Source organism: Lineus longissimus, chromosome 16, assembly GCF_910592395.1.
Source record: "Lineus longissimus chromosome 16, tnLinLong1.2, whole genome shotgun sequence".
In the NCBI taxonomy this organism is placed as follows: domain Eukaryota; kingdom Metazoa; phylum Nemertea; class Pilidiophora; order Heteronemertea; family Lineidae; genus Lineus; species Lineus longissimus.
The window spans coordinates 14,837,350-14,855,772 of record NC_088323.1 but is presented as its reverse complement, the minus strand read 5'-3'; the positions used below and the strand labels follow the sequence as shown (position 1 = coordinate 14,855,772).

Here is an 18,423-nt window from a genome sequence, read left to right as displayed (position 1 = left end):
AGTCAAATTTGGGCGAAAAACCGATATGTCGCTTTTATTAGAAACTCCGTTTGAGATAATATTTTGCAGATACACCTGTTAGTGATAAAAAGATAAGTAATTCTGATAACACTAGACTATAGAAAACTACCTATGTTAGATGTTTAAGCCCAGAACCTGATTATCGAAAATCCGGTTTCTCAAAATCCAGATCCAGAATTTAGAAAAACATGGCGGAGAAACCAATTTCGGGTTTTTCATTTTCTCAAAATACGTGCGGTTTATCGAATCTGTCTTGGTCCGAGGACAATAGACTTGCTCTAGCAACTGATGAATGCATTGTCATTCTGGTAGTGCAGATTTTTAGTACAGTCATTGGTTATTTATTCCTGGAGAAGCCTTTCTTTAGCAACTTCGGTCAGCTTTTACCTGATACAGGATGTCCCAAAAGAAGTGGTGTGAATATTTATGCATGCATAGATTACCTTCTTTCAGTTTCACAGTTTAAAGTACTTCTTCAGAACGAGTTTATAATCCCCGATCAAGGCCCAAGAACAGGTCATCAATTGACGAAAGAAGTGCCACTATTCAGTGAATTTATAGTTGAATGCGTTAAAACTACGTCATTTCCGATTGGGGATTGTAAATTTTAACAACTTCTTTCAATAAGCCTTGCTAATGCTATCAATGCTGTCTGAAATTTGGAGGACAGTTCAATCATGATATGGGCAGTGTGATAGGAATAGGTTAGCTCCAAGGTTTTTGATTCGGCTCATATCGCATTTAATCATATTATCATCATCAATACTGGCGTTGTAACCCTATTGGAATTTTGCCAGAGATATGGAGTCCACTAGAGGCTACTGTCCACCTCTTTGGGATCTTTTACTTGCCCTGGCATAAGCCCCACGTACACCACCTGAAAATGGACCACCAATCTTGGTTCGGGAACCAATGCCGCACCATCGAAAATCCACCAAGCGCTTACACCAGCGCTGCAGCTAGTTATAAAATCCGGCTACAGATGGCGCGCAAACAATAAAGCAGAAAGCGCCATTTCGAAAACGCCGTCTGGAGCCGAACCATCTAACTAGCTAATTGCCGATCCATTTGCGCTTACACCACGACAAAGCCGAGCTTTCAACAAGCCCGGCGAATTTGGACCATCAAGCTTGGTGGGACAAATTCGCTCGGCAATTTGTATCGGCAATGGATTGCCAAACCAATTTGTCGCGGCAATGTGGTGGTGTACGTGCAATTGGTCCACCAATATTTCGTGGTGTAAGCGCAGCTATAGACACTCAGGAACAAGGTACCAAGGCTTTGAGTCTCATCTGACTGGCCCTCAAGTATTTCGTACCTTGTATGTTTTGTAAAGAGCCAGGAGATTTAGTTCCTTGAAAGCCGCGCATCACTGGTTCATCCAGAAATACAATCCTATGTTCTCCCCGGGATTGAACCAAGGCCCTATTGCGTGGCAGCTAGCAGTGTTAACTATTAGGCCATGGGAATTATTAATCCTGTTTACCGTCCACCTCCCGCATGGGTTCTGAACGAACATGAAATATTTTCATTATTTTTTAAAAAATCTATTTATTTTATTGTTGCCATCATTTTTTTATTTAAATAATCTTTCCAGTGGTTCATCTTTACCTTAAATGATTGAAAAACACAATAAAAACTTGGCAGGGTAGGCTCTTCATCATAATAATGAAATTTTTTCAATGCCTCATGTTGATGACCGACCTGATTTCCATTTACTGGAACTTGCTGAATCGCGTGTTTTGACCAGTAAATCAGACTGTAAACCGATAATGAATAATGAAAATTGAAAAAAAGCCTCATCATCTTTTTAAATCTCTCGGACGGTAAACAGGATTAATCATTCCCATGGCCTTTGGCTATGAGGTTTTGGGATGAAATTGTCCAAGTATCATACAGTCGCCTTCTATTTATAGTCAATGAGTGATGGAATTTCCTTACAAGTCTTGCACACTTCCTCAATAGCACGATAAATTATCATAATTGAAAGTTTTATCTTTTAGCGATAAAAATGATTGGACGCTATTTAGGGTGACTGATTATTTTCAAACTTTCAGGATCCATTGTGTTCTCCGAGCTATTCCGAGAAGCAGATAAATCTTCGCTACTACCTGATACCCGCCGACAAAGAAAAAAATATTGTTGATGTTGGTGTAAACAAGGTCAACTTGATACAGAAATGTACAACAGGTGAGATTACCAGACATTAATGAAGCAGAATTTCACTGGGCTGATTATATAACTTCTTGACACCAGGGTTTCCGCCAGAGGGGGGATGGGGGGATTCATCCCCCCCCCCTAAAATATCTCAAGGGGAGATATCCCCCCTTAATTTTGAGCACTAAAGTTTGTTTTACTGTCAAATGGGTAATTTTCATGATTTGATATGTAAAATAAGAGCATTTGGGAGCCCATTGTAGCGGTTTTAGGGCCAAAAAACGTCTCAGGAGGGATCATATTACCTTTTAAAGAAAATAAAAATTTAGAAAAAAAAATTATTTTTTAGAAAATCTTTTTTTTTCTGCTCCCTCCCTCAAATTTAATCCTGGCGGAAACCCTGGTCACTTTTGTCATTCATTTAATTTTGAGAAATTAGGCAGGCCTCTTGCTTACATTATTTCAAACTCGCACAGTGACGGCAATTGATCAATTCCAGTCTCTGAAATTTAATTTAAATTTCGTCCACTGCGTCACCAGTTCGGACCAAGTCTTATTCAGGCCTAATACATGTAAGTGACAGATTCTTTGGTAAAACTGTTTATTTGATCAATGATTAACAAAATGGGATCTTTGTAAATAAAACTTGACACTTTTTGGTGTGCTTTCAGGTGATTTTATTGAGATCTATAAACACAGAACAGGGCAGCAACCATTTTCGCTAGCTTAGTGGTGATGCAGTAGCTTCATTGCAATAAGAAAAATTCTTTCCGAGACAAGACCGCAATTGATTTTTTAAGCCTTTTAGGCTTAGCAGTTAAATTGTCAATGTTTGACCGCAACGCATCAAATACTGCGTGGGGTTGTGAATCTGAAATTTTGATATGATATTCCGGACAGTCGGGCAAGTAAATGGTGAAAAATAAACTGGTAGTTGACCACGGAAATTTTTTGATAATCGACAAATTAGACAGACATTGATATTTCCACTCTTTTCAGCCAACTGGCAGAACAATCTCAAAACACGCCCCCTATTAACCAATTAGCAAAATTCGAAATTAATTTTTTCATCAAATAATTTCTTTATATCTGTAGACTTGCCACAACAAATATTTTTTCAATACCTCTCCAAATATGTACTTGAGAGTTAAAAACATGCACTCGTCTAATTGATAGGCCTCGACCCAACCTCGACCCAACCTATGAATATTCATTAGTGGTCTTGTCTCTTCCTTTTTAATATCCACGGTAGCGCTTTTCAAGATGGAGGCAACTTACTAGTTCTACAGGCATTGTAAGGACCGAAATCAGCACCTCTCGTGTCAATATTGACATTATTTTATGCATAACATTATTTGAGACATACCGTATTTATGCGTATTTAGGCGCATGCGCATATAAACGAAAAGTGCTTGTTTTCACCCATGTTTTACCCGGTCAAATTTGCCATTCTTAAGCGCATGCGTCTATAAATTTCGTGTCCTTAATAGAGAGGTTGTCCTTAATAGAGAGGTGTCCGCTAAGGGTGGTTCCACTATATTTCAGAACAAGAAATTGGAATATTTTCTGACCTCACGCTGAACATTGGACAGATGAACAGCCAAGTCGATGTGCCCAGCTTTGGATTCGTGAAAATATCCTGGTCTCCCCTTGGAGCTGATGTTCAAAACCAGTAAGTCGAAGGACAAACATAAGTGTAATCTTGGGGATAAAATGACCAGTACTTGTTTGAAGAGAGGGAAAAAATGACCAGTACTTGTTTGATGAGAGGGAAAAAATGACCAATACTTGTTTGATGAGAGGGAAAAAATGACCAGTACTTGTTTGATGAGAGGGAAAAAATGACCAGTATTTGTTTGAAGAGAGGGAAAAAATGACCAGTACTTGTTTGAAGAGAGGGAAAAAATGACCAGTACTTGTTTGATGAGAGGGAAAAAATGACCAGTGCTTGTTTGAAGAGAGGGAAAAAATGACCAGTACTTGTTTGATGAGAGGGAAAAAATGACCAGTACTTGTTTGATGAGAGGGAAAAAATGACCAGTACTTGTTTGAAGAGAGGGAAAAAATGACCAATACTTGTTTGATGAGAGGGAAAAAATGACCAGTACTTGTTTGAAGAGAGGGAAAAAATGACCAGTACTTGTTTGAAGGGAGGGAAAAAATGACCAGTACTTGTTTGAAGAGAGGGAAAAAATGACCAGTACTTGTTTGAAGGGAGGGAAAAAATGACCAGTACTTGTTTGAAGAGAGGGAAAAAATGACCAGTACTTGTTTGAAGGGAGGGAAAAAATGACCAGTACTTGTTTGAAGGGAGGGAAAAAATGACCAGTACTTGTTTGAAGGGAGGGAAAAAATGACCAGTGCTTGTTTGAAGGGAGGGAAAAAATGACCAGTACTTGTTTGAAGAGAGGGAAAAAATGACCAGTACTTGTTTGAAGAGAGGGAAAAAATGACCAGTACTTGTTTGAAGAGTGGGAAAAATGACCAGTACTTGTTTGAAGAGAGGGATAAAATGACCAGTACTTGTTTGAAGAGAGGGAAAAAATGACCAGTACTTGTTTGAAGAGAGGGAAAAAGATGACCAGATAATATAGGGGGGACAATGGCAATGTAATTGTAACCTGATTGTTGGTTTAGAGGACTTCTTTGCAGACAATGTTCTGAGTTAACGATGGTCCCTGACGATCAGATATGCCTGCCCCTCTGCCGTGATGAGAACAACATTACGACATCTGACGACTTTAGGGCCTAGGTCTTTGCTACAAAATGTTCACCGCCTCAGGTCTACTGTTGGCAGGAACTGATTTGTTTATTTTTTAAGGGTCTGAGCGTACTCATCAAAAGTGATCTCTTCATGTCGGGATACATTTCATTTGATCCTGGTGAAATCAATTCTCCTAATGGGTACGGGGCGTAACGTATGATATCACATGGGCACACATGATCATTAGTGTTTGGATGTATGCCAAAATACTAGTTGTGTGATGATGCGAAATGTCTGCTGTGGAGAATGATTGAATGCAGCATTTCATTGATCAGGCCCGCCCTGATCTAAAATCATTTTGTGGCATGAAATCCCCATTTGTGACCCACTACAGCAAAATGAGCCGCATGTCGCTTCGAGCTTGACAGGTTGAGACGGACTGGTTGTTCATTTCACTATAGTCTGCCTTTTGTGAAATCTGATTGTTTCAATTTCCTCTTCTATGTCCTGGTGTCATTTTAGGCTCATCTTCTGTGCGACATGCGACCCATTTTGCTGTGGTGGGTCACATTTCATGAAGGCCTGTGCAACTGCTTCAGTACACTGTAGGCCTTGGCCCAAGGACAGTCCGTTCAATTACATGGAGACCTCTACACCCTGTATTTTTTTAGCTTATTTTGGGGACATTTTTTTTGCTTTTTAGCTTAATTTGGGGACATTTCGTCGTGCCAATTTGCCTGAACATCGACGTCCTTATTGACTGACATTGTCACATGCACCTGAAAACTCATAATTTTAGGATGAAAAGTATCAAATTAGGCCATTTCGGATGAGATTTGGTCATTTAAGGTGTCAAAAAACGCTTCAGGGGGTCAAATTACCCCTTAAAAAAAAGAAATTTTTTTTTTTTTTTTCTATTATGGGGACATTTTTTCAGGGCCTAATTTGGGGACATGCCATATTTCCTACACCGTATAGCGGTGTGAAAATGATGTAATCGAAAGGCCTGAAGGACTTCCAAGTGTTCTCATCCAAGCAACAAAAAACACCTTGTTTCAATAACCGTTGAATATCCAGGTCAAGCATAGTCTGATGGTCAATGCGATAACGAATCTTAAAGCCATTTTGTTCTTTCAGAATTTGAAATCTGAAGCTATATTTTTCAATTCTGTAAATATGTGATGTAGATTTTCACGTTGCTGTCGTGTACAGTGGTGTCATAATAGTGTACCTGCCTACTTTCATCCAAATTGACATAAAGGGGCAGCGGTAGCGCAGTGGAAGAGAGTCGGCCTCATGATCAGGAGGTCGTGGGTTCGACTCCCGGCCGAGTCACTCCTTGGTTCCCCGACTGGTCAAGTTCAAGTGAGCGCCTTCTGGTTGCTCCTTGAAACCCCTGATTGATTTCTGTGGAGACCGGGGTAATAATTTGATATCCGACAGCGCTTTAACAGTTATGTTACTGAGGAGCGCTATATAAATGTGTGACATCATTATCATGAAAGAACATGCCAGGACTTGTCGCCATGCACGTCACATGACTTTGTTTCGCCAACTTTTTGTGTCTTTACGCCGATTATGGAAACAATGATGGGCCGTCATAGAATCTTTTATGATTATCCTCCATTGTAGATTTTATGACAAAACCTTAGCCTGTGTGTGAAACTCAAGCAGCGTCCCGCCTCAATGTGTTTTTCTGTGAACGTTCTTTAATTTTCAGATGTATTTTGGCAACGCTTAGTTTAGATCACCGACTCCACCTTTGCCACAATAGAGGAAAAGGCCGAGAGTTGCAAAAGGTACGTTGTGCGTTTAACCCTCGCCTCATCAAACTGGCACCTGGGCACCTTATTGTATCGTTATGACTGCCATTGGAATTAAACCTAGTTAAGGGCAGGCAATAGGTACCACCATTTTCGATAGAACCTGAAATCTAAAAGCAATTAAATCTCTTTTAAAACAAATTGAATGCCAATTTCAAGGTTGGGAGTCTGTTTTATGTTTTCAGAGAACAGCCTACAAGGTTTCAAATCGACATTCACTTCATTTTGAAGGAGTTCTATTGATTTTGGACTTCAGGTTCTAGCCAAAATTTGTCGTCCCTTTTGCCAACCCTTAAATGGTCAGTAGATACCATGTAAAATTGTCCAAAATACAGTTTACCTATGAGAAACCAGTGAGATATTATATATCAAAACTGACGAACTTTCTGTGCAGAGTGATTGCTTCATGAAATACTTTAGGGATTGATATTGGCCATTCAAGGGACAAATGTACAGTAGAACCTTTCTATTAAGGACACCTCAGGACTGACTAGTGCTGTCCTTAATAGAGAGGTGTCCTGATTAGAGAGGTCAAATTGAATAGCAACATCCAATTTGGGACCAAAACTAGTTTCCTTAATAGAGAGGGTGTCCTTAACAAAGAGGTGTCTGCTAAGGGAGGTTCTACTGTATTTGCGCCAAAAACAGACGTCGGCCATGTTGGTGAAAATGACGGCGTACCATGTCAATTCCAAGAAAGATGATGGTCGGACACTTGCAAAAATGGCGCGTCTTGCCACAAGAGAGGCCTTTGTGACATTAGAAACAGTCGTGTGACGTCACACGATGAAAATGGTGGCCGCAGTGGACCAGTGTAGGTGTTTTTGGCGGGATGGCCTGCCAAACATAAAAAGGCCCATAGCAGCCGTACGCTCGACCTATTGATATCTGCTCAGCCGTCACTGGCTCCTCTTGAATGTCCATGGTGATGAACAGTAAAGAAGAGCAGTGCCGCTCTAATCTATTTAACCCTTTAAGCGCTATCTTTTTTACTCAAAGAAAAAGACAGATTCATTGCAATTTGAAAGTCATCCAATGAATCTGATGTGCATCTCAAAATATCCAGTTTCAAGTTTTCTCAAAATATCAGGTTTCAAGATTTCATGATTTTCTGAGATGATCTGTGACCCACCACGGCAAAATGAGTCGCATGTCGCACAGAAGATGAGCCTTAAATGACACCTGGACATGATAAAAGAAACTGATATACTTCGATTTCACAAAAAGGCAGACAATAGTGAAATGAACAACCAGTCCGTCTCAATGTGTCAAGCTCGGAGCGACATGTGGCTCATTTGGCCATGACGGGTCATATCTGCGTTGACGATATCCCTGTTTATTCCAGGCGGTGGATATTTCAAAACTCTATCACGAGTATCACAAGGGGAAGAACTTCTCCGCGTTAAAGAGAGGCATTCGCGGCGTTGATAAACCTGGTGTATATGAGTTGATGTTGTATCAGCTGGCCGCCGTGGGTAAGTGTTACAGCGGGTTGTCAATTTCTCTCAATGCACTCAGCTGCCCTTACTAGGGGGAACTCAAATAAGTGGGTCAGAATTAGAAGAAAAGATTTTTGTCTTTTGAGGAGGTGGGCCCTCCTGAAGTATTTTCTGGAGGTCAGAAAGGCCAAATATACTCCTAATCACCTTTAAAAGACATCAGACATCAAGTCAGTCTCATAGTTAGGTCACAAAAGACCAAAGACCACTGTTTGCCTTTCATGATTCATTTAAAACTATCCATTGGAAACTTTGGCACCGTTCAGAACCCCCAAAATCATCTCCGGTGAAGATTTTTTTACTTGGTCTGCAAATCTTACCTGGAAATTCTGTTGGGTCCCAAAATTAGATTGAAGAAAAGCCAAACTTTGTAGATTATTGCCCAGCAGCCCAAAAGGACAGTTGTATTTACAAATGAAAAAGCCTACAGTAGAATGGGCATGATGTGTGCCTTGTGATTTTTGGCTCACCGTGGGGAAGTCTATAAAATACCCCAGTGTCTGTCATCATCGTCGTTAGTATCCTGTTTTTTAAAAACACTGCCACGTTTCTTAACTGCCAGGGCTATGAACTTGAAACTTTGTACACAGGAGACCTCTGATACTGAATTATGGTCCAGTCTGATTCTGGACTTGGCCACCAGGGGTCCAAAAGTGAAAACATACATAACGAGTGATATCTCATCTATACGTGACTTGTTTTCGATAATATTTTTATGGTAGGCCCTCCAAACAAGGACACATCACATGTCATACCCATTTTGATTTGACCTTTACGTATACATGTAGCATGTTTCTTAACCAGGATGAATTCCTGACCACCAAATATTTATACAGTGAGCACAATGGCCCATGGCCTTTTCATTTGTTTCCAGACATGTGCTGGTCTCATGTATTCAGCACTACAGATGGAGATGAGATCAGAAGAATGCTCGTGCTCTTCATGATGACAAAAGGTGGTGATGTTGTCTCGTGGAGGATCCAGGTCCCAGTCGTTATGGGGTAAGTTGGCATGAAGGTGCAGAGCTGGGGAGGTTTCTGTGCCGCTGACAAGAGGCACATATACCCGAGCGGCCGGTTTCTGTGCCGCTGACAAGAGGCACATATACCCGAGCGGCCGGTTTCTGTGCCGCTGACAAGAGGCACATATACCCGAGCGGCCGGTTTCTGTGCCGGTGACAAGAGGCACATATACCCGAGCGGCCGGTTTCTGTGCCGGTGACAAGAGGCACATATACCCGAGCAGCCGGTTTCTGTGCCGGTGACAAGAGGCACATATACCCGAGCAGCCGGTTTCTGTGCCGGTGACAAGAGGCACATATACCCGAGCAGCCGGTTTCTGTGCCGGTGACAAGAGGCACATATACCCGAGCAGCCGGTTTCTGTGCCGGTGACAAGAGGCACATATACCCGAGCAGCCGGTTTCTGTGCCGGTGACAAGAGGCACATATACCCGAGCAGCCGGTTTCTGTGCCGGTGACAAGAGGTACATATGTACCCGAGCAGCCGGTTTTGGTACCGAACAGTTGGCCCATTGCTATCAGCTACTGAACGAGTATTAGCTCAGCCACCTACCACAGGATGTCTCTCCCATCGCTCAGTGTGTTGGTGACGCCAGTCAAGCAGACGATCTTTTCATAGGGCCGCCCAGCAGGGTGCCAAGGGCTGGGAAAAAGCCTATTCGTAAAGACCTCAAAAAAGTGGCAACCACTCGCATTTTTGCCTCCGCTTTAAAGAAATGGGGGCGTCTTTTTTCATTCAGGACTCTTTTTTAATAGATAGAGGAAAGCTAGAGGAACATCACAAACTTTACTTGGAAGGTTTTTCTCTAATAGTTTTTATTCTAGATTCTTTTCAAATACCCTCTCAATACCCCAGGAACCCAGGGTACGGAGGTGGGTACCTCTGCAGAACCCAGGGTTCTAAGGGTTAAAGTTAAACTTTTGGAAATCATCAAAGGTAAAATTTTCAACACACCATCACTGAGAAGTACCCTTGACGTGTTCAAAGTTGCACATTTGAAATCGCCTCTACACATACCGAACAGTCTGTGGAAATGTTACAGCTATCAAACGGAAGATGGTATCATATGACGTCTTATGTCTCAAACCTGCTGCACCCGAGAGAAATTGATATTTGACCAGACCCATCTCGAGCCTGTTGAAATAAGGGTAATTTTCAAGAAGTCTCCTGTAAGAAGTGGGTTAAGGAAAGCAGAGTTTGTCTCTAATGAGTAACTGAGTGATCTGAAGGCTAGCAAATGATGAAAATCAAGTGGGAAATACCTTGAGATGGACTTCTTCTTTAAGACTGACTTACTATACCAGCAATTGATGCCCAGCCATAGTGGCACGCAACAAACATGCTCACACTGAACAATCACAGGTGAAGAAGAAGAATCGGCAATATGCAATATTTATCCGTCGTTTTCTTCACCCGTTTATTGTTAAAATGAGACGGGTGTAGGGTTTACCTCTCCCAATGTCCCGTCATAAAAAAAGCTCCATCCCAAATCCCGCCCAACAATTTTGGCAAACCCCAATGCAATCGAGTGCCTCTCCAGAATACTCTTGAACCCCGCTCAATCATCGACATTCATCCTGATAATCCTGGCCATTATTTGGTCAATCCTGGCATCGCAAAAAAGCCCCTACCCCCTCTGAAATATGTTTATGTTATTTTTTTTCAGTGAAGAGCCTCAACTATTAGGAATCAAGTCGACTAATATGAAGTTACCATCCACCTGCCATTGGTGTCAAACTGAAGAGGAAAAAGGTAGGTTGTTTTTCGGGGATTAGTAAAAATCAGATGCCATAAAATTGGGCATGATGAAGTATGTTTTTCTTTCATGTTTACCAGGCTCTACGTTTGATTCGGTACTAGGTATGTCGTCGTTTTTCGTTTTTTTATCGTGGGTTGTGACTGAGAATTGGACTTGTCTTGGGGGGTGTCTGTCGGTCTTTCAACCATTAGAATTGGAATTTGTGGCTTAGTTTTTTTCTGTCTGTTCCCCGTTTTGTCTGTATTCACTGCTGTCATTGGTTCTGCTAACTTTTCTGGTGAATTAGTGACCAAGTTTGCTTCAGGGAAGTTGGTCTGTGGTTCTGCTAGCTTTTCTGGTGAATTAGTGACCAAGTTTACTTCAGGGATGTTGGTCTGTGGTTCTGCTAACTTTTCTGGTGAATTAGTGACAAAGTTTGCTTCAGGGATGTTGGTCTGTGGTTCTGCTAACTTTTCTGGTGAATTAGTGACCAAGTTTGCTTCAGGGATGTTGGTCTGTGGTTCTGCTAACTTTTCTGGTGAATTAGTGACCAAGTTTGCTTCAGGGATGTTGGTCTGTGGTTCTGCTAACTTTTCTGGTGAATAAGTGACCAAGTTTGCTTCAGGGATGTTGGTCTGTGGTTCTGCTAACTTTTCTGGTGAATTAGTGACCAAGTTTGCTTCAGGGATGTTGGTCTGTGGTTCTGCTAACTTTTCTGGTGAATTAGTGACCAAGTTTGCTTCAGGGATGTTGGTCTGTGGTTCTGCTAACTTTTCTGGTGAATTAGTGACCAAGTTTGCTTCAGGGATGTTGGTCTGTGGTTCTGCTAACTTTTCTGGTGAATTAGTGACCAAGTTTGCTTCAGGGATGTTGGTCTGTGGTTCTGCTAACTTTTCTGGTGAATCAGTGACCAAGTTTACTTCAGGGATGTTGGTCTGTGGTTCTGCTAACTTTTCTGGTGAATTAGTGACCAAGTTTGCTTCAGGGATGTTGGTCTGTGGTTCTGCTAACTTTTCTGGTGAATTAGTGACCAAGTTTGCTTCAGGGATGTTGGTCTGTGGTTCTGCTAAATTTCTAGTGAATTAGTGACCAAGTTTGCTTCAGGGATGTTGGTCTGTGGTTCTGCTAACTTTTCTGGTGAATTAGTGACCAAGTTTGCTTCAGGGATGTTGGTCTGTGGTTCTGCTAACTTTTCTGGTGAATTAGTGAGCAAGTTTGCTTCAGGGATGTTGGTCTGTGGTTCTGCTAACTTTTCTGGTGAATTAGTGAGCAAGTTTGCTTCAGGGATGTTGGTCTGTGGTTCTGCTAAATTTCTAGTGAATTAGTGACCAAGTTTGCTTCAGGGATGTTGGTCTGTGGTTCTGCTAACTTTCTGGTGAATCAGTGACCAAGTTTGCTTCAGGGATGTTGGTCTGTGGTTCTGCTAAATTTCTAGTGAATTAGTGACCAAGTTTGCTTCAGGGATGTTGGTCTGTGGTTCTGCTAACTTTCTGGTGAATTAGTGACCAAGTTTGCTTCAGGGATGTTGGTCTGTGGTTCTGCTAACTTTTCTGGTGAATCAGTGACCAAGTTTGCTTCAGGGATGTTGGTCTGTGGTTCTGCTAAATTTCTAGTGAATTAGTGACCAAGTTTGCTTCAGGGATGTTGGTCTGTGGTTCTGCTAACTTTTCTGGTGAATTAGTGACCAAGTTTGCTTCAGGGATGTTGGTCTGTGGTTCTGCTAACTTTTCTAGTGAATTAGTGACCAAGTTTGCTTCAGGGATGTTGGTCTGTGGTTCTGCTAACTTTTCTGGTGAATTAGTGACCAAGTTTGCTTCAGGGATGTTGGTCTGTGGTTCTGCCATTTTTTGTTGTCAGACTTGTCTTCGGGGTTGCCTGTCTTTTCCTTAGGCTTTGATTTATTGTTCTAATAGACGTCATTGTTCAATTTTACTGGTGCTGTTATTTCAAAGAGTTCACTTTGTTTTTTTTACAGGGTTTCTGTGTGTCGGTTTTAATGATGGTCGAGTAAAAGCAATGATGTGTATATTTGATGGTGTCTCGGGTGATATCAGCTTGAAGGAGGAGTTTGTACTGTGGGAGCACACCGATAGGTTGGCCTGCACCGATATGCTTTGGAAAAAGCAGGTAGGATCATTTTTATGGAGCTTGTTTTTAAAATAATTTCAAAAGTATGATTTTGTAATGAGCAGAATCTATTTTGGCAGAAATACAAAGAAAGTCAAAAGAAGGGCGTGGTTTGGTGTAACACCTTGAACTTTGAAGGAAGTTGAATGATACAAAAGCCAACACCAAAAAAGTTTCAAAGAAGTCGAGCCTCTACCATCCAGTTTAAAGGGAACTGAAACCGCCAAGCCAGTTCGTATGACCTCGTTTTCATTTCCCACGTATCGGAACGAGGCATGAATGAAACATGGCGCCTAGCTGTCAATCATTGAGTGACGTCACTACTATGGAATTTACTACGAAACCTTATGAATGAAAGATCGCATGACTCACGTGATTCTCACATGATTCTCAATAATAACAAATTGAACTGCGCATGCTCGGGCACTGGGGGCGGAGCTACAAATCTGAACTCGAATAGGAAGTTGGAAGTTTGACTTTCTCGGGCGGTGAAAGTCGAAAAGTTGAATAATTCGCTCGGCGGTTCCAATTCCCTTTAAGGACCTGTCGTTGAACTGGTGCCGATTTACCCTTTACGACAGTTGAACCTCTCTATTAAGGACACCCTCTGGACTGACAAGTGCTATCCTTAATAGACAGGTGTCCTGATTAGAGAGGTCAGATTGAATGAGAGAAAAAAACAATTAGGGACCAAAACAAGTGTCCTGATTAGAGAGGGTATCCTTAATAGAGAGGTGTCCGGTAAGGGAGGTGCGACTGTAGTTGTTAATAATGTGCGCTGCAGCTGTGGTATTCAAGTGACATCCCACAGCCGCAATCAGTCCTTCATAGTCAAATGTGGTACTGAGTACTAGACTGTTTGTTCAAATACCAGTATAAGTAACATCAAGAAGAAATAAAGACTAGTCTTTATGAATTCTTGGTAACTTCAATTATAGATTAGAATCTTGGTAACATGCATAGGCCTACTGTGTTGAAACATTTAAGCCATTGAAGGGACAAGTGTACTAGTGGTCTGTTTAATCTGTTAGGTTTATAAGACCTGCATCGACCTCTTAAACGTGTTTACACAGTAATTTTGTTCACAAACATTAGTAAAATATTTTATGCGTTCTCTTATTCAGGAGAGCGCCCTCTTTGTAGTGAAAGAAAGCTTCTTATTAAAATTCGACCTTGACCTGACTGATGGACTAAAGGTGACGTCAACCCCTACACCAGTCATCCAGCATGCCATGCAAATAGTCGGTAGGTGTCAGTAAACATCAGTGCAAAAACTGCTGCATTCAAAATTCATGCAAGTTGGTCGCCATGACAATTTATGGCATCTAATTTTTACCGCAGTCCGCCGCAATATATTTGTAGTGAGTTACAGAGGAATATTTCCTGAACGAATAATATTGATGTATCTGACAGGTTTTTTACCCGTGGCTATCGGAATGACCTCTCTCTTTGGCCAGCGGGTTGGATTTACTTTCCCTGGGTGACATCACATCGGGTGGCTTGCATGAATTTTGAACTGCGGGAGTTCTGCGGTGAATCTTTGTATTGTATTATTTCAACTATTATCATTACAATATCAAATTATAAAGCGTTGAAATTGTCAGTTCATCTTTTTAAAATATTGAGTAACAACGTTACTTGTTTGGAATGTTAGGAAGCTAAGATATGAACGGCAGGGTCTCTCCGATATCCTAGTGAACGAAATTGCCGGTAGCAATAAGGCTTAATGCACACACCGTAGGAGGAACATAATACCCTCACCGCGCCACGGTGGGTTTTAACTCGGTTGATGCCTCATCTAGTCATACATGAATTTCTGAATGGAACCCTATTGCAGGCCCTATCGTCCACATGTTCATCAGGCTGAGTCTAGCTTACTGATCTGTGCTGTACTCATAAACAGAAGAGGGTGAGTTTCTGAATGGAACCCTATTGCAGGCCCTATTGTCCACATGTTCATCAGGCCGAGTCTAGCTTACTGATCTGTGCTGTACTCATAAACAGAAGAGAGTGAGTTTCTGAATGGAGCCCTATTGCAGGCCCTATTGTCCACATGTTCATAAGGCTGAGTCTAGCTTACTGATCTGTGCTGTATTCATGAACAGAAGAGAGTGAGTTTCTGAATGGAACCCTATTGCTGGCCCTATTGTCCACATGTTCATCAGGCCGAGTCTAGCTTACTGATCTGTGCTGTACTCATAAACAGAAGAGAGTGAGTTTCTGAATGGAACCCTATTGCAGGCCCTATTGTCCACATGTTCATCAGGCCGAGTCTAGCTTACTGATCTGTGCTGTACTCATAAACAGAAGAGAGTGAGTTTCTGAATGGAGCCCTATTGCAGGCCCTATTGTCCACATGTTCATCAGGCCGAGTCTAGCTTACTTATCTGTGCTGTACTCATCAACAGAAGAGAGTGAGTTTCTGAATGGAACCCTATTGCAGGCCCTATTGTTCACGTGTTCATCAGGCTAAGTCCAGCTTACTGATCTGTGCTGTTCTCATAAACAGAAGAGAGTGAGTTTCTGAATGGAACCCTATTACAGGCCCTATTGCCCACACGTTCATCAGGCTGAGTCTAGCTTACTGATCTGTGCTGTACTCATAAACAGAAGAGAGTGAGTTTCTGAATGGAGCCCTATTGCAGGCCCTATTGTCCACATGTTCATCAGGCCGAGTCTAACTTACTGATCTGTGCTGTACTCATCAACAGAAGAGAGTGAGTTTCTAAATGGAGCCCTATTGCTGGCCCTATTGTCCACATGTTCATCAGGCTGAGTCTAGCTTACTGATCTGTGCTGTACTCATAAACAGAAGAGAGTGAGTTTCTAAATGGAGCCCTATTGCTGGCCCTATTGTCCACATGTTCATCAGGCTGAGTCTAGCTTACTGATCTGTGCTGTACTCATAAACAGAAGAGAGTGAGTTTCTAAATGGAGCCCTGTTGCTGGCCCTATTGTCCACATGTTCATCAGGCTGAGTCTAGCTTACTGATCTGTGCTGTACTCATAAACAGAAGAGAGTGAGTTTCTAAATGGAGCCCTATTGCTGGCCCTATTGTCCACATGTTCATCTGGCCGAGTCTAGCTTACTGATCTGTGCTGTACTCATAAGGCGTTTTTACACGGTGCGGGTTCAAGCCGGATCGAGACTAGTTCAGGTACCAGCCGGTTTATTTTCCCTCGTGTAAAAGCGAACCTACCGTCCTGAACCCTCCTGGTCCGAGGCGGGTTCCGATCGCCGGTCTCGGGTCGGTGCAGGCCGGTGTAGGCCGGTGGAGGAGGGTTTATTTATGCGTGTAAAAGCGAACCAGCTCCGTGACGTCATTCGCGGGAATAGCTGCCGTGTTCCTGGCATGAAATTTTCCGCGGAAAGAAACTGCTGTGAAATCTTCAATTTATCGAGAGCAAGAGCTTTCTTTCCATACAAATGCTGTGTACCAAAGCAAAAACTCTGCATCTCACCGGCGCCATCGTGAACCATTTTGTATTATTTGTTGAAGGTTGTGATATTTTCGTAGCTCCACCGCCAGCAGGATTGATCAGCGCCACCAATTGACGATGTTAGTGACGAACCGGCCTGGAGCCGGATCGAGGCCAGATTGTCGAACCGTCCCCGTGTAAAAGCGAAATGAACCGTCCTGAACCGAACACGCCTCGTGACGGTTCAGGAGGGTTGTCTTGAACCAGCACCGTGTAAAAAGGCCTATAAACAGAAGAGAGTGAGTTTCTGAATGGAACCCTATTGCAGGCCCTATTGTCCACGTGTTCATCAGGCTGAGTCTAGCTTACTGATCTGTGATGTACTCCTAAACAGAAGAGAGTGAGTTTCTGAATGGAACCCTATTGCTGGCCCTATTGTCCACATGTTCATCAGGCCGAGTCTAGCTTACTGATCTGTGCTGTACTCATAAACAGAAGAGAGTGAGTTTCTGAATGGAGCCCTATTGCAGGCCCTTCTGTCCACATGTTCATCAGGCTGAGTCTAGCTTACTGATCTGTGCTGTACTCATAAACAGAAGAGAGTGAGTTTCTGAATGGAACCCTATTGCAGGCCCTATTGTCCACATGTTCATCAGGCTGAGTCTAGCTTACTGATCTGTGCTGTACTCATAAACAGAAGGGAGCGAGTTTCTGAATGGAACCCTATTGCAGGCCCTATTGTCCACATGTTCATCAGGCCGAGTCTTGGTTACTGATCTGTGCTGTACTCATAAACAGAAGAGAGTGAGTTTCTGAATGGAGCCCTATTGCAGGCCCTATTGTCCACATGTTCATCAGGCTGAGTCTAGCTTACTGATCTGTGCTGTACTCATAAACAGAAGAGAGTGAGTTTCTGAATGGAACCCTATTGCAGGCCCTATTGTCCACATGTTCATCAGGCCGAGTCTAGCTTACTGATCCAGCTGTGCTAGACTTTTAAACAGGAAATTTGAAGGTTCATTTTTACTGCCAGAGAAATTGTAAAAAGCGGTCGTGCGAAATCGCCTTTGATATTGTTTTGTTCCATTTCAGGGATGTGTCATGCAGAGGGCACCACCACCATCACTGCATCGGAGGACCGGATGGTTAATATGTATCTCCACGAACACGGACAATCCGGTGTCGTTCGTTTACCGCACGAGCCTAAGCCGCTTAGATGTCACGGGGCCACATTGTCGAGGAACGGCCATTTGCTTGGTGTCCTACAAAGGTAGGTTATGCAAGGTCTAACTGGTGAGTCACGGGGCCACATTGTCAAGGAACGGCCATTTGCTTGGTGTCCTACAAAGGTAGGTTATGCAAGGTCTAACTGGTGAGTCACGAGGCCACATTGTCAAGGAACGGCCATTTGCTTGGTGTCCTACAAAGGTAGGTTACGCAAGGTCTAACTGACAGGTCACGAGGCCACATTGTCAAGGAACGGCCATTTGCTTGGTGTCCTACAAAGGTAGGTTATGCAAGGTCTAACTGGTGAGTCACGGGGCCACATTGTCGAGGAACGGCCATTTGCTTGGTGTCCTACAAAGGTAGGTTATGCAAGGTCTAACTGGTGAGTCATGGGGCCACATTGTCGAGGAACGGCCATTTGCTTGGTGTCCTACAAAGGTACATAGGTTATGTCATAATTGGGCCTGGAGCAATGAAAATGATGACTCTTGAATCACCCCAGCATTTTGGATCTCCTTGTAATTACCTGGCGCAGGACAAGACGACACGACTGACATATTGTCGTTTTTAAATTGTCCATAATAGAGAGGTTTTCACTTAGAGAGTTTCCAATGGCAATATATGTGACCCGCTCTACCAAAACTAGGCGCTTGTCGCATCTGAACTTGACAGGTTGATACGGACT

At 42.6% G+C, this 18,423-nt stretch overlaps 1 protein-coding gene across 1 annotated transcript in view; it reads left to right on the top strand.

The window, feature by feature from the left end:
• Positions 1-218: 218 nt before the first annotated feature.
• Positions 219-18,423, top strand: part of LOC135500546 (general transcription factor 3C polypeptide 4-like) — a 32,571-nt gene continuing 14,366 nt past the window's right edge. The window contains exons 1-10 of the mRNA XM_064792080.1: positions 219-329; positions 2,079-2,211; positions 3,724-3,850; positions 6,603-6,681; positions 8,051-8,180; positions 9,079-9,205; positions 10,893-10,978; positions 12,940-13,091; positions 14,216-14,336; positions 17,604-17,781. Coding sequence (XP_064648150.1) covers positions 3,771-3,850; positions 6,603-6,681; positions 8,051-8,180; positions 9,079-9,205; positions 10,893-10,978; positions 12,940-13,091; positions 14,216-14,336; positions 17,604-17,781 — 953 coding nt within the window. The 5' untranslated portion in view covers positions 219-329; positions 2,079-2,211; positions 3,724-3,770. The remainder of the gene's footprint in view (positions 330-2,078; positions 2,212-3,723; positions 3,851-6,602; positions 6,682-8,050; positions 8,181-9,078; positions 9,206-10,892; positions 10,979-12,939; positions 13,092-14,215; positions 14,337-17,603; positions 17,782-18,423) is intronic.